Here is a 14,865-nt window from a genome sequence, read left to right as displayed (position 1 = left end):
GCCTAAGCAAAGGTTCCAGTACTCTAGTGCCCTGCAAAGGTGTGCCATTATCTTGTTAGTCTGTCTGTATACTGACTTGCGCCTGATTTCTGGATTTGACCTTTCGATACCTGGACTGACCTCTATCTGATTGCTGTGCTCCTGCCCTGACCCTTGGACTGACTATGGATTACATGAACTTTCCCTACCTTGACGTCAGCCTGTTCTTGGCTACAGTATTGCCTGCTCGCTTAGTGTTTTGCACTAGTGTCTCTTAAAAACCGTGAGTCAGCAGTCTACGTTGGTACTGCCTAGAAATTTAAGCGTGAATATGTAGGGGGGACACTTAGATAACACCCTTAGGAGTAGCCCCAAGCTAAATATGTTCATTGGCCATTGGATCCACATCCACCTCGTAACAGATACTCTAATTTAGTCTCAACCCCTCACTCCTCCATGGTCTGATTCATGTCATGAAAAAGATGTTTAAGTAAAACGCTCTGCCATGCTAAAACTCCAGAGAGAGGAAATCAAAGACTGTGGACAGAAGCGAGTAGACATCATCCACCTATTTTTTTTTATAAAATTAAAAAAATACATAGAATATTTCAATAAGGTTGTTAATACAGTATGTGATAAAAATGATGGAAATAACCCCTTTAAATGGACGCCGTCACCTTCTAGTTCCACCCCATCACGGACCTTCCCCTCACTATGTACTGGTATTACTGACCTCTTTTACACTTTTTTAGTTTCCTCCTGCCGAGGGGACAGGAAGCCAAATACATGGTGTGTGCACTTCTTAACATAAGCTGCTTCTATCACATGAGGAGACATGAACTTCTGGCTTGTTCTTGCCTTTTCTACTTACATTCCAGGTAAGTCATCAATTAATTTAATCTGCTTCATATTAATAGATAATTAAATGAACAGCGATGAAGGGGTGGCGACTCTTACACAGATTTTCTCTGGGCTCACATATAGGTCATGTATATAATCTAATAGCGAATACATGTCTAGTGTCTTGATAGTTGGAGACAAGTTCGAAAAAGAAAAACAAAAGTGTGCTACTCTGCTCTCATCTGATCTTGATGGTTGGAGAGCAAGGTAAATATGAGAGCAAGAGATGGCCAGATATAGAGAGAGTTTTATATTGACAAAAACTAAAAGAATTGAGATCACAGGGGTTGGTCACCACAGTGATGTGTGGTGTGTGGTCTTACAGGCACTAAGTCCCGTTGAACCGTTTTGCATGTAACCATTTCCCGATCACAGGAGAAGACACATTGAGGACTTGTATTTGACCATAAAGATGGATTAGGGCTCCTGGTGTGATCCGATGTTCTGATTAACACCAGGGTAAGGTTCATTGGTAATAACTTTATTACGTCTATCTTCTGTGACCCTCATGACACTTGGTCGTCTTACAATCATCCAGGTCTTATGTTTTTCCACCAGGTATAATTACAGATGGAAATATTCCAGATTTGTCCCGTGTCCACTTTGTAGAAGCAGGAAAGAACATCAACATTTCATGTAATAGTAGTAAAAGTTCCAGTGATGTACAGTGGTACAAAGAGAGAGAAGACGGGGGATTACAGGCCATGCCACCAAGGGGATGTTACCTACCAAAAGAAAACAGTAGATATTATTTCCACTGTGAAAAAAGTATATACTCAGCATGGAGATTAGAAATGTCCTTCCATCTGACTCTGGGGTGTTTTACTGTTCTCTATCAGGACTGGACCTAACCTTCCATGTAGCCGGCACATTAATTGTTACAGGTATCTATCTATCTATGTAGAAGTTTGATAAGGAAAGCTTATCTTATCCGTCAATAATTTACCGAGACAAGCAAAAGACATTAGATAACTCTTGTTCAAAGTAAAACATCCAGGTTGCATTTGCTAATGATCACCTCTTGCATTTGCTAATGATCACCTGGAGAGCCGCAGGTTGGCCATCCCTGGTCCATGGTGTTATTACTACATGAATATAATGTTCTTCTATGTAGATACTTCTATGACTTAACTTTTTGACTTTAGACTTTGAGCTGCATTTACGATGACCAACAATAATTCTTCTCTGGAGGCTCTGCTCTTCAGTCTGCAGCTATACTGGTTCTAGAAACCCTGCTTCCTGTATGAATATTTACCCATGAATGGACAATTTTTTGTATAGTAAAAAAAAAATTGTCTATAAAGTTGGTCTATTTTTCTTAATTGCGTTAATCCAGAAGAATTTTTTTTTTAAATAAAACAATGTTGCTAATTTGAAACTTTATTTCAGCGCTTGTCCAGAACAAGGAAATTGGGTCTATTTTTTCCAGACTAGTTCAGCTATATTCCGTAGGATGTGTCTGGGACTGAGCTGCAGTACCAGACATTACTTGTGGAAATAGGTGGAACTACAAATCCATGTGTTCATGCCAGCGTAGAGGAAGGTCTATGCATTATGTTATGGGGTAGAAATGTCAAACCCAATTTTTAGCTATAGAAGGTGCAAAGGTAGAAATCACAGTTGGGTCTTGTGCCTACGGGATGTAATGGCCCCTTGACCACACAAGTGGACACCACCAGTATGATAAATGACATGACTTTTAGGACCCTATTAAAGACTTTGTATTGGGGGCAAAATATCTTAATATCTTAGTTATGCTTAGGGTCTAGCAAAATAAAAAAAAATTAACCTTATGAATTATATTTAAGCAACCGATTTGATCTTTTTCTCAGAGGAAACCTACCTTGTCGATACTTAAATCAGTAGAAGACCATCCAAAAGACATGGGTTTATCTATATTACTGCATGCTGCTTTTAACTGGACAAAGGAGTGGGGTTGGATTAAATGGACCTTAAATTGGGCCAAGCAAAACGGTTGGAGCCAGATGGGAGTGTGAGGAGCTTATTTTTCATGTCAGCATCTACTAAATACACAGTAATTACTTGTTTTATACATGAGACCAACACTGATAAAAAAAATTCCTTAACTTTTACTAAAGAAATTGATGAAGGAAAGTAGAAAATCAGATGGAAATGCCAATGATGAGACACCCTCCAATACGCTAAATTATCAGTACACTCATTCTGAGCAGATTGTTGTTTTCAGGCAACAACAAAAATTTCCATAATTTTTTTTAAAAACCTTAAAAAAAAATACCGTATTTTTCGCCCCATAAGACGTACTCCTCCCCCCCCCAAAAAAGTCCTTTTGTCCTACACAAGCCTAGATGAAAGCAGTATTATAGTATTATGACATATGGTAGGTGAGGGGCCTTGGAGCTTCAACTTACTCCTCTGAGGAGAGCACATTCAAAAAGTTACCATTTTGTATATTTTCTGTCTCTGTGCTTGCTGTGTGATGTAAGAGTTGTGCTTTGTGCTCTGCATAACTCACGTGCACTCCCTCACTGCTCCCCCTTTCCTCTCTCAGCATGCTGTTTTAACTGCAGCTACATTTCTCTACATCCCTCTTTACTTTTCTTATTCCTCCCCCTAAAGGCACCAAAGCACCAACCACTGCTCAACTTTTTATTGGAAGAGGCGGCCAAGCATATGCAGCCAATCGGTACATCTCCTTCCTCCGTGAATGTCTAATGGGTAGGGAAATAAAAATAAGTTACACCTCCACGGATCCTCGCCTCAGGTCACCACTGAGGCTGGTGATCAGCTGAGAGGGCATTTCCTATGTGTCGAGAGGCACCAGGAAGCAGAGAAAAAAGGAGACTCTGTGAGCATTGGAACTGGAGCATCGGGGGATATGGAGAGGAGAGTATGGCCTATGTTTTTTTTTTTATGGTACTCTAAGCATTTAAACAAATGACCAGATTACCCCTTTTTCCTTGTTGCAGTGGGGCAATGAGCTGATTTTGCCAGGCTTAAGGATTTGAAGATCTGTATCAGTTTCAATCATTAATCGATAAATTAAAAACAAAAATATACCAGCATAGTATTTAGGGGCGGGTTTTAACTTTATGGATTTCCCCATTGGCGATTTTGAAGTGGGGAGGGGAACAATAGGATTACTAATGGATATAATTATATTTATGTGGTCTACTGTTTTCTTTGTATTTTAATAGGGCGGAGGCATTGTTTAGGTTCTTAAAGGGGCTGTCTGGCCAATAGTTTTTTTTCTTAAGACTCAAAATTGTATAAAATAAAATGTCATGTTTCCCTCACAAAACTGCACTGATCTTGTTCCAATGCTTAATGGTACCCCTTAACCTCTACAAGAGATCAGCAAATTTAAAAAAATTGATTTTGGGACAGCCATTTCGGTCCAAGTCTGAATGAATTTGATCAGAATCAAGAGAGTCCTAATTGCCTGGAAAAGTCTGTCTCTCCATAATTCTTCCATGTTGAATTGCTAAAATTTTAGTTATTTGCTTCTCTACATATTTTAGTAAATGACAGTGATACATTTGTAAATAAAATCTGTAGGAATAAATAAAATAAAAACTAATAATAATGAAATTTTATATTATGTATTCATTTATTTGTACTGTACATTTCCAGTTATTTCATGCATTCTGGTATAGTTACATTTAAATCTGATAAGACGCTCACCTCCTGATACACGACCAGTTCACAGCACGTGTAATGATGTTTGCCATCACTGAACCGTCCATCGGGAAATGCATTGCCACAATGTATCCCATAAGACTAATTTATGCTACAAAGAGATGTCTAATCAAATCTTCTAATGCACAGAAGAAAAACAATTATAATTAACATAACAGATACAATAAGATGATGTAACCATTGAGTGAGATGATCATGATGGAAAGTTTTGTGTGAACCACTTTCTGCTTACTATAACAAGTTTGATGTCAATTTTTGAACTCTCTCTAACAAGTGAAGCAGGACCTGTAGGTCCAGTAACAGGCATTCATTAGGAATAGCTAAAATAGCATTAGTGACAAATAGGGAGGAGGCAGTGCAGTGTGGACGTAATAATAGTAGAGCATGACCAAATATACTGGGAGTAGTGTAGAAGTACTATAGTCATAGGCATGAAATAAAAAAGAAATATACCAAAAGGTGCCAAAATGTTCACCAGATGATATCATCATTGTTCAAAAGTAGTTGGCTTTCATTTTCACTATTTTGTGTATCTCTGAGCAGCACAGTTGTTTTCATGCCGCCAGGGCTTGCTGTGGATTAAATTACCAATGTATAGGATTGCGGTTCCCAAGATATATCTCCTCTGTTTATCTGTTCAAAGTCAGTGATCATTCTTTATAAGTAATACCCCTTGTAGGAAAGGCAGGCACAAGAGGACAGGGTTTCTGATGTCCTGTACTTTGGGGAGAGGGATGATTACAAAGTACAGGACATCACACAAGCAGATGATAAATATCAAGAGTATGGTCATTTGACTGTGGGGGGACTGGCTAAAGACACTTTTACACTGGAAGTTGATCGAGCCAATCATCAAAAATAAACATTTGTATGAATGTGTTACGGTGGTGGTCCATGCCCCCCATCATCCAGCTGCTTGGAGGGCATGGCCGCCATGCCACTAACCTGGCCCTGCATGTAGCAGCCTTCGCCTTCCTCTTACCAGTGGGCCCCGCTGCCGGAGTAACTTTCCTTGTGCAGGTTGTGACCTAATTTATGCCAACACTGCCTTGCACATAGGGAGTATGCTCCCTTTGCCTTTAAAAGGGCTATGCACTAATTCTTTCCAGCAAATTGCTGGATACCCAGGGGTACTTAGAGGACCTTTCATGGGTTTGTAGTAAGTGAGATAAATACATGTACCTGCAGCTGATGCTGCCACCCTGCCTGTTTTTTTTTTTAATAGCCCTCCTGCGCCCTGTTATGGCCCCTGCAAATTTTGCGCTCAGTATGCTAATACTGAGCATTGGAGCAATGGGGAGGAGACGCAGTCTTTCTCTGTAGGCGTTTCCTTCTCGATTGGACAGCGCTACAGCCAGGGAGAAAAAACCTGCAGGTACAGATATTTATCTCTCACCTACTACAAACCCATGAAAGGTCCTCTTTAAGGCACCTTACCCTGAGTAACAGCTTGGCTAGCTTGCTAGTTCCACGCAAAGGTGTGCTGTATTTATTGGTCTGCCCGTGTTTCAACTTCTGCCTGTTTACTGGATTCTGACCCTCCACTGCCTCAACAGAATGCTCATTCTTTATAATTAGCCTATATTTGTGCCGACAATTAGAAAATCAATGAGTAAAAGGAGCATTCGTCAGGTAATCCATTTTTTATGTAAGCATAAGTGGTTCCAGCGTTTTTTTTTATTTTTCTAAAGTCCAGTTTCTATTTGTAATTGGGCATTTTAGTGCATTATACCCATGATTAGTGTTGAGTGAACTTGTGTTTTAAGTTCGGCGTCTAAAGTTCGGGTTCGGGTTATCGAAGTATCCCATTATGGATTCCGCTACCACGGACCATAACGGAGTTTAGAATCCACAACGGTATACTTCGATAACCTGAACTCGAACTTTAGACGCCGAAATTAAAACACAAGTTCGCTCAACACTACCCATGATTAGTGTTGAGTGAAGCAAAGAATTCGAAGCGGAATTCGATCTGAAAATTAGGAAAAGTTTGATACACCACGAATCCGAATTTTCTTGCGCTTCATGGTAACTAATCAGATATTCCTAAAATGGCAGCTGCACATATTACAAAGCAAAACTAAATGTAGGGGAAGTCTGGGAACACAAGATCATCTATAACGTCCTGCAGCCAGCCAATCTGCAGATAGCAATCTTCTGTGATGTCACAACCCTTTAAAACCCTCAACCCACATGGTCTCCACCATTGTCCTGTGAGCTGAGCATAGGGAGAGACGTGGCAAGCGCTCATGCGCTAGGAACAGTGTTGTTGAAAATGATTAATAGAAGAATATATTAGAGAGGGAGAGTGCAGGGAAAGTGAATGGAGAGTGCAAGGAGAATTCAGGGAGAATGCAGGGACAGTGCAGGGAGACGTATTCTGCATCAGTTTTATTTATTACTACATTCACTTCCTACATTTAATTCCTACATCAGCCGTATACTAAGATATGTAATTCAATATCAATAAGAGGGAAGCCTTTATTATTCCACTGCCCAGCGTGCCAACCAATACCATCCTGTCTGCACCCCTTTAGGGGGTCCAGGTCTTACTTATGACCACCCCCATATTTTGCTGGATTTATTTCTTCAAAATCATCCTTAAAAGCTTTCATGTCCTAGAAAAGTCATCAAGCTGCAGAGAGGAGGAGCTGGATGTTCCTGATGACATATTCTCATCTATATTAGATGATGTGGAAAAGGTGGAAAAGCAGATGGCAGAAGAAGGGCTTCCATCTGTAGGGAAGGAAAGTTCTATTGTTGGAGAAGTGGGTACAGCCCCATTTTAAAGGTGCATTCAAGGTGCTGACTTTATAGTGCGGTCTTCATTATTACATGAAGGCTGCTGTGGGCTAATTGGCCAGACGGTTCTTCACCGTTTGCAATACAGCCGCTCTGTGTGGTTGTACCCTAAGGCAGAGTGGCCTGGGTATATCTGATTTATAGAGATTTGTGACTAATTAATTCATACCGAATTGAATTTCTTGTTGAACTTTGATGAAGCTGCTGAATTAAAATTTTCAAAACTTCACTCATCTCTACCCATGATATTGAATGCATTGTATATATTCAAGATCCCTTTCAAATGTTAACTTTTGTATAAGAGACTCATTCCGCCTCATCTGCCACCCAGTACCTCAGATGTTTAGTTTTATTCAAGAACTTAATCTCTTGTATCTCCTGGATGGTTGCATTGGGCATGAACAGTTTGAGAGTCTTCCTGTGATATACATAGAACGAAGGGGATCCTATAGCAAAGACCATAGTGGACCTCTTATTATGAGACTGGCTTTTACCACCTAACACAGTAGGTTCTGTTTTTAGTTTTACCTTACACATCCATTGCATGACTTCTGTGGCAAAGTCCCTATCCCCTTGCGTTCTAACAAAGCAATCCCTTTAGTAGGAGAATTCAGTTCAGTTTGCCACCACCTAGTAGCAAATAGGATGACACAAGCCAAGGCCATATTATCTGCCATTATGGTATGGACACCTGTTTTGTTCCCCTAAGTAGAGTTTATCCACCACAAATTATGTTAAAAATTAATCTGTGTAATTGATTGATTGCCTGATCCACACCTATTAGTCTAGTGGGGCAGAAAGTGATTAATAAACCAATCAAAATAACATTCAGCAGCAATCAGATACATGGCGTTATGACTAGCTCTGGGAAAGAGGGGGTGGAGCATGACTCTTTGTATCCTTGAGTTATGTTCCGCCCACACTCTGGAGTGCTTTTTTAAAAGGATATTCCAGTTATGACAACTCATCCCTCATCCACTGGAATGGTGGGAGTTCTAATACTGGGACCACTGTTCATAAGAATGGGGTTTTGACCCCCTCCACCCATTTGAATGGAGTGATGGTTGAACATGCATGTGGCTGGTCTATTGAAAGCCATCTCAAGCAGGTGGCTTTGTATTCATACATATTGAAGACTCCATCACTGGCTAGTTGGATGTCAACAGACATAATCCATAATCCAAAGGTAGACAGCATACTGAAGATGTAATTGAGAATGTTGGTAGATGCTGTCTTAATTATTGTCTTAATATCACCCAAATGCCCATATGGATGGACCACTGGGTTAGATTTGACCTTACTGTACATCACGTTCACTGTTACAGTGTGGTTTCTACAACATAGCACCAAGTAGTTGTTACCTCCACTACATATTTGGTCTCAAGTGTGGAACTTTCAAAATATCTTTTCAGCACATGGCTCTCAGTCCAAAAGATTAATATACAGTATTTCCTCTCTACCATCACTACTGGTGCCCAATAAGGGTTTAGTCGACATAAAACTGTATGTTTTGTCCAGACATTGTAAGATGTCCAGCTAAAACATATGGATAATTCGAATACAAGCTTTCTACTTTAGCTTTAGAGAACCTTTAGATGAGCAAACATATTAAGACTCTGGAAGTTCTAAAAAAGGATCTCATTGTCAAAATGAAATATCCAAATTAAAATGGAAAGAGGTAAATTTTCAAGACAGGGTTACAAGAAATGAATGAAAAACACGTTGTCAAGTCTTCATGGGGTAAGAGTTCAGATTTACCATACTTTGGGATGATTTTTACTGCAAGCCATATATATTGAAGTATTATGCAGTATGATAAGACTATTCTAGTTGTGATGTTGATAGTGTTGCTCAATTACTAGAGAATAGGTTTGGAGGACATAAAATCTTGTTTGATTGGTGGGGTCTTTCCTTAAATTACTTGATGCTTGGGAGCTAAATTAGCTCCCAACGTTAGATCTTGTCCACATCAGGGTCTCTTTTGGCTGAGATGGAATTGTCCAACCAGTCCTCTTCAAGCAGATTTATTCTTCTCGCTTTGTACACTGTTCCATACATGGAGGTCATCAGGGTCTCCTTTCGAGTTTATGCATTGGTTCAACCAGTCTTCTAACAGATTTATTCTTCTCAGTTTTCCAATATTCCATACTTGGAGGTCATTGGTTTTCTTACCTTCTTGGGGATGTATTTGATAACATTGTCAGCAAACCTTCTACTAATCATTTTGGTGATGCAATATGGTTGAATAAATCCAGCTCCAATTCGGTAAAGGAAAAATTTATTTTGCTTGCGGTAAAATCACATCCAGTTACAGTTACAAAGTCGTTGTCTACATGTTTTGGGCTACTGAAGACAATTCGCGCCCTTAATCATTTTGGTGAGGATTAATCTAAAGCCGCAGACTCCTATTCGGTTTGCTTATTAAATTAAGGTGATTAATACAAATCAGAATTTTCAATATACTTAAATGTCCAAAAAATTGATACATAAATGGATTTTTCAATTTTTATGGTAGCAAATATTTTACAGATGTTTTTAGTATGTTTTCCATATTTACTGTACATGTCAAAGAAATTGACTTCTTCTGGATCAACAAGAGTAAACATTTTATTTTAGACATACCTTTTGTGTTTCTTGCCTATTCTACCTATATACAATGATGACCTTCCTGAATTGTTCATTTATCTCAACATAGCCAGATATGTGTAGCACAAAATCTAGTGCCTAACTAATTCCAACACAATGTCTCAACTTTACAAATACCAAATGGGTCTGCAATACAACTCTTCAGACATTAGGTGGCGCACAGCTAATACCTGAACAGGTCAGGGTCAAGACCTGGTAATGGAATTATAGCTGTGAAATTATAGCCCCTTTTCTGCTTTTCCGTGTATCTAATCCTATTGCGTGATACTGATATTATTGGCTAAACTGCTATACCTAATCCTATGATGTTTGTTACTGTTTGCTAAAATATGTATCTTATCTAATACCATCTTCTAATCTGCTATATCTAATCCTTTCATGTGTGATACTGCTAAACTGATGTATATGATCCTATCATAATAACAGATCCTCCTGACCAGTTTGTTATAAGGGGACGACTTGAGGATCCTTCATATAGCAGCCAGATGATCCAGATGGAACTCAACTCTTATTTATAGTTCAATACTACAAAAATATCTCAGGGGATGACCTCAACACATGATCCTGACCAAGAGATCATCACACATGGCCCCAGAAACTATGAGTAGCAAACCCCATTTTCTCTAATTTGTCTTTTTTTCATTCCCTCTGGCCAATCAGACAGCCAATGGGTAGATAAGGTAGTTAAATATTTACAGCACGCAACCATCCAACAAAGGGTCCACAAGCAAAAGGTGAAATTAATAGTAAATAATAAATTAATGGGATATCCCATCTACTGTAAACATTTGTGGCATTTTGCTACTAGGATATGTCATAAATGGTAAATACGTAGGTGCTGATAGGGATCATCTCGTATCTTGATTAGGACCCCTGAAATGAAGGGAGAATAGCCGCAGATGCATGGCCACCCTCCATTCATGACTATAGGAGTCCCAAAAATAGTCAAGCACTAGCTCACATGAACATTGTTTTCTTCTTAACTTTGGAGCCCTATTATCGAAATAGGAGTGGGTCGCAAATTCCGCACCTGCACTTATCTCATGTACGGCATATTCTATTGATATTGAAAAAAGGAGGGTTATCGGCGGCACTGCAAAAGAGCATCATGGAAGGTGCTGGTCATAGAGTAGACAGTTTTATTGGTATTCCTCAACGCGTTTCGGAATCGGACAAACCCCTTCCTCGGGTGGGTGGAATACCAATAAAACTATCTACTCTTCAAACCAGCATCTTCCGTGATGTTCTCTTGCAGTGCTGCCAATAACCCTCCTTATTTCAGCATTCTCTCTCTGAATTTCCAGACCTTCAGCTCTGGTGGGCAGGCGAGCAGCAGAAAACCCTGTGTCTACGACAGGCTTATTTGGTCATTGTGCACCCAACACAATGATACCAGGATAAGGGCTTTTGTTTTCCCCTCACTACTGGTGTGACGATCCCACCTACCCTGCTCTCCCTTATCTTTCTACAATATTTTATCGATATACTACATATGTTTAGATGGGAGAACCCCTTTACCACTCAAAACTGATATGTTAACTTATGCTTAGTGAAGTGTTAGATGAGGTGGAGCAGGTCTTAAAATCCCTTTGCCAGGTGCAGCACAATCAGGCTTTATGCTAGGCATACCACAGTAGAGAGTTCCTTTATAGATGAGTACTTTTTTCTCTATTCAGTAAGGTTGAATGTACGTAAATTATAATTTTCATATAAATAATGAACATAAACAAAATTTACAGATTAAATAAGAGTCATTGTTGGCAGATTAATTTGAAAATCTTTTTTTATGGCTCAGTAATTGCTCTGGGACAATTAGAGAGTCAGCAAAATGGTATATAAGAGCACATCCCAAGCAGGTGGCTTTGTCTTCTCATTATTACATTAGAGATCACTCCACTGGATTGCTGGACGTCAAGAGGCCTAATCCACAGGTCAAATAAGAAAGGCTTAATTCATGTAGGAGAAATACAACCAGGTTCTAGTCTAAAAGCTCTTATATAAGCTCCTTCGATTAAGATATGACAAAGTACAATGTTTTTTGTACTGTTCCTAGAGTTGACCATATATGTCATGATTATAATAGGGCTATACAATATTCAAGGACAGTTCTCCTGAGCTCTTGCAGGTAGATATGTCAATAAATAAGATTTCATTCTGATTTATTGTCCAGGACAGGGTCTCCTTTGCATGTTATGGAACTGTTCAACCAGTCTTCGAGCAGATTTATTCTTCTCGGTTTTTCCAATATTCCATACCTGGAGGTCATTGGTTTCATTACATTCTTGGTCATTTATTTAATAACATTGTTAGCAAACCTTCTATTGATCATTATGGTGAGGATTAATCCAAAGCTCCACACTCCCATGTACTTTTTTCTTGTGAATCTCTCCTTCATTGACATTTGCTTCTCTACCACTGTGGTCCCTAAACTCCTATATAACACATTAGCCAAAGATAGGAGCATCTCTCTACTAGAATGTGCTATCCAGATGCACTTTCATTTGGCTTTTGGGTCTACAGAGTGTTTCATACTTGCAGTCATGGCCTATGATAGATTTGCTGCCATCTGCAAACCGCTTCACTACAACATTATTATGAGTTGGAAGATATGCATCAATCTGGCTGCTGTGTCATGGACCTCAAGCTTCATCAACTCCATTTTTCAAGTCATCTACACCTTTCAGATGTCCTTCTGCCATACCCACCATGTCAACCACTTCTTTTGTGAGGTACCACCATTTTTAAAAATATCCTGCAGTGATACTTGGCTCCATGAGCTGTCGCTTTGTATTGCAGCAGGTATAATAGTTAGTCTATCCTTTCTCTTGATTCTGATTTCATATATTCATATTCTGTCCACCATCTTGAAGATCAGGTCTTCTTCTGGAAGGTACAAAGCTCTCTCCACATGTGCCTCCCACATCATTGTGGTGACTTTCTTCTATGGGACCATTATGATTCTGTATTTTCGCCTACGTTCCCGTTCCTCTCCAGACATAGACAAATCTGTCTCTCTCATCTACTCAGCCATTACACCCATGCTGAACCCCATCATCTACAGTGTCCGAAATAAAGATGTCAAAGACACTGTAAGAAAGACTCTAGTTAAAGAGGTTCTCCAATTAAAAATCATGGTAATATGGCAGTTAAACTAAGAGGGGTTAATTACTGTAAAACCTCTTTTTCTTCTGTGCTCCAAGCTTAGTGCCATTTTTGGACTTGATCTTTAGACCTGACCATAGACATACATGTGCACCACTTATTGTATTGGCCGGAGCAGGACACTATGCTATTCACATAGAGCACTTGGCATGGCTACATTATTAAGAGAGCATACCATACTATACACCTACTTTTAGAATGTCGTGCCAAATCTGTAACAGATACTCCACACACATTACCACCAACCACTAGATAACACAGTACTAGAGATGTGCAAACATCTTGAAATTTGTTTTGTGGCTGATCCTTAGTGACCAGCCTGTTTTGGGCCTTACTGACCAAGTTTTTTTTCATCCTTTTTTCATCGTCATCGTGATACCAAATACATATATTTTTTATTTTATTTTTTACGTTTTACTGCTTTTCTACAATAAAACCCCTTTTTTTAAAAGGAAGAAAATCTTTTTGCATCGCCGCTTCCCAAGATCCATAACTTTTTTTTTAAAAAATTTGTGTGAGGGCTTGATTTTTGTAGGATGACTTGTAGTTTTCATCGGTATCATTTTGGAGTAAATTACACTTTTTGATCGCTCGTTTTTTTCGGTGGTAAATAAGAATAATATATATATATATATATATTTTTTTTACGGCGTTCACCGTAGGGGATCATTTACATGATATTTATGTAGTGCGAGTCGTTATGGACGTGGGAATACTAAATATATGGGGAAGGTTTTATTTTTGCATTTTTTTATTGAAAAGCGTATTTTCTTTTTTTATTTAATAAATGTGACTTTTTTTAAAACTTTTTTACCACTTAATAGTCCCAAAAGGGGACTATACCATGCAATCTTTTAATTATTTTAAAATAAAATACACTATCCCTATAATTCATTGCATTTTAATGTCAGTGCTATACTAACATTGACCAGGAGGCCACGCCAGAGAGTCACAGCCTGCTGCAAAACACTCAATGTTGGCTTGGGGACTATACCAGGCCCCAGCCAGTCTTTACACACATCGGCACCCCGCAATCGCATTTGTGCCCCCCAAAATAATTACCGTCCCCAGTAGTGCCCCCCAGTAATAGTAATGCATCCATTAGTGCCCCTGAAATAATTATGCCACAATTAGTGCCCTTAAGAATTAATAATTTACCCATTAGTGCCCCCCATTAATAGTAATACCCCTAGTAGTGCTCCCCAGTAATAGTAATGCCCCCTTTACTCACCTCCTCCATTTGATAGCGCCGCTGTAAACACTCACTGTTGACTGGATGTGCAGTCCAATAAATAGAGATGGAGGCAGCATGTCCGGTACAAAAAATCCCTTTATTGGGAGCCGCTTCAGTGAACAAACACGTGCAGAGGGTAGTTACGTTTCGGCTGCCCCACAGCCTTTATCAAACACAATGTGTACTCTAAAGGATCATGTTTAAATACCATAGGCCACACCCACTCTCACAGATGTGGCCAATTGCCCCATCAGTGAAGTGCTATTAACATCACAGGTGTGTATATACGTGCTCATAAATGGTGTCATAATATGCGCCCACTACGGGCATATGATCCAGCCCCCCATATACCTTCATGGTGCACGTCTCTCGAGCGTCCTCCAACAGTCAGCGCGCATGTCAGAGGAGGCGGGGCCATGTCATCACATGTCCGTCTCTGAGTCACCTGATCGCCAGCAGCTCTG

The 14,865-nt window shown here is 39.5% G+C and overlaps 1 protein-coding gene and 1 long non-coding RNA gene across 3 annotated transcripts; both read left to right on the top strand.

The window, feature by feature from the left end:
* The first annotated feature begins 734 nt into the window (after positions 1-734).
* Positions 735-4,363, top strand: LOC122922094. 2 transcript variants are annotated; one of them, XR_006387088.1, is made up of 3 exons: positions 735-857; positions 1,438-1,763; positions 3,478-4,363. It is a non-coding gene; the product is annotated as an uncharacterized LOC122922094 (long non-coding RNA). The 2 variants fall into 2 exon arrangements; XR_006387087.1 differs by lacking the exon at positions 3,478-4,363 and having other exon boundaries at positions 1,438-2,220.
* Positions 4,364-12,197: 7,834 nt separating this feature from the next.
* On the top strand, positions 12,198-13,160 carry LOC122921413 (olfactory receptor 10A2-like). The gene has a single exon (XM_044271391.1). The coding sequence runs from the start codon at positions 12,198-12,200 to the stop codon at positions 13,158-13,160; it is 963 nt and encodes a 320-aa protein (XP_044127326.1).
* Positions 13,161-14,865: the final 1,705 nt, after the last annotated feature.

This window comes from Bufo gargarizans, chromosome 11, assembly GCF_014858855.1.
Source record: "Bufo gargarizans isolate SCDJY-AF-19 chromosome 11, ASM1485885v1, whole genome shotgun sequence".
In the NCBI taxonomy this organism is placed as follows: Eukaryota; Metazoa; Chordata; class Amphibia; order Anura; family Bufonidae; genus Bufo; species Bufo gargarizans.
The sequence above is the reverse complement of the archived record's forward strand: the minus strand, read 5'-3'. Positions and strand labels throughout refer to the sequence as shown.

Bases quoted from the DNA above. Each gene is read 5' to 3' on its own strand.
- LOC122921413 (XM_044271391.1), top strand. From the start codon at position 12,198: ATGGAACTGTTCAACCAGTCTTCGAGCAGATTTATTCTTCTCGGTTTT.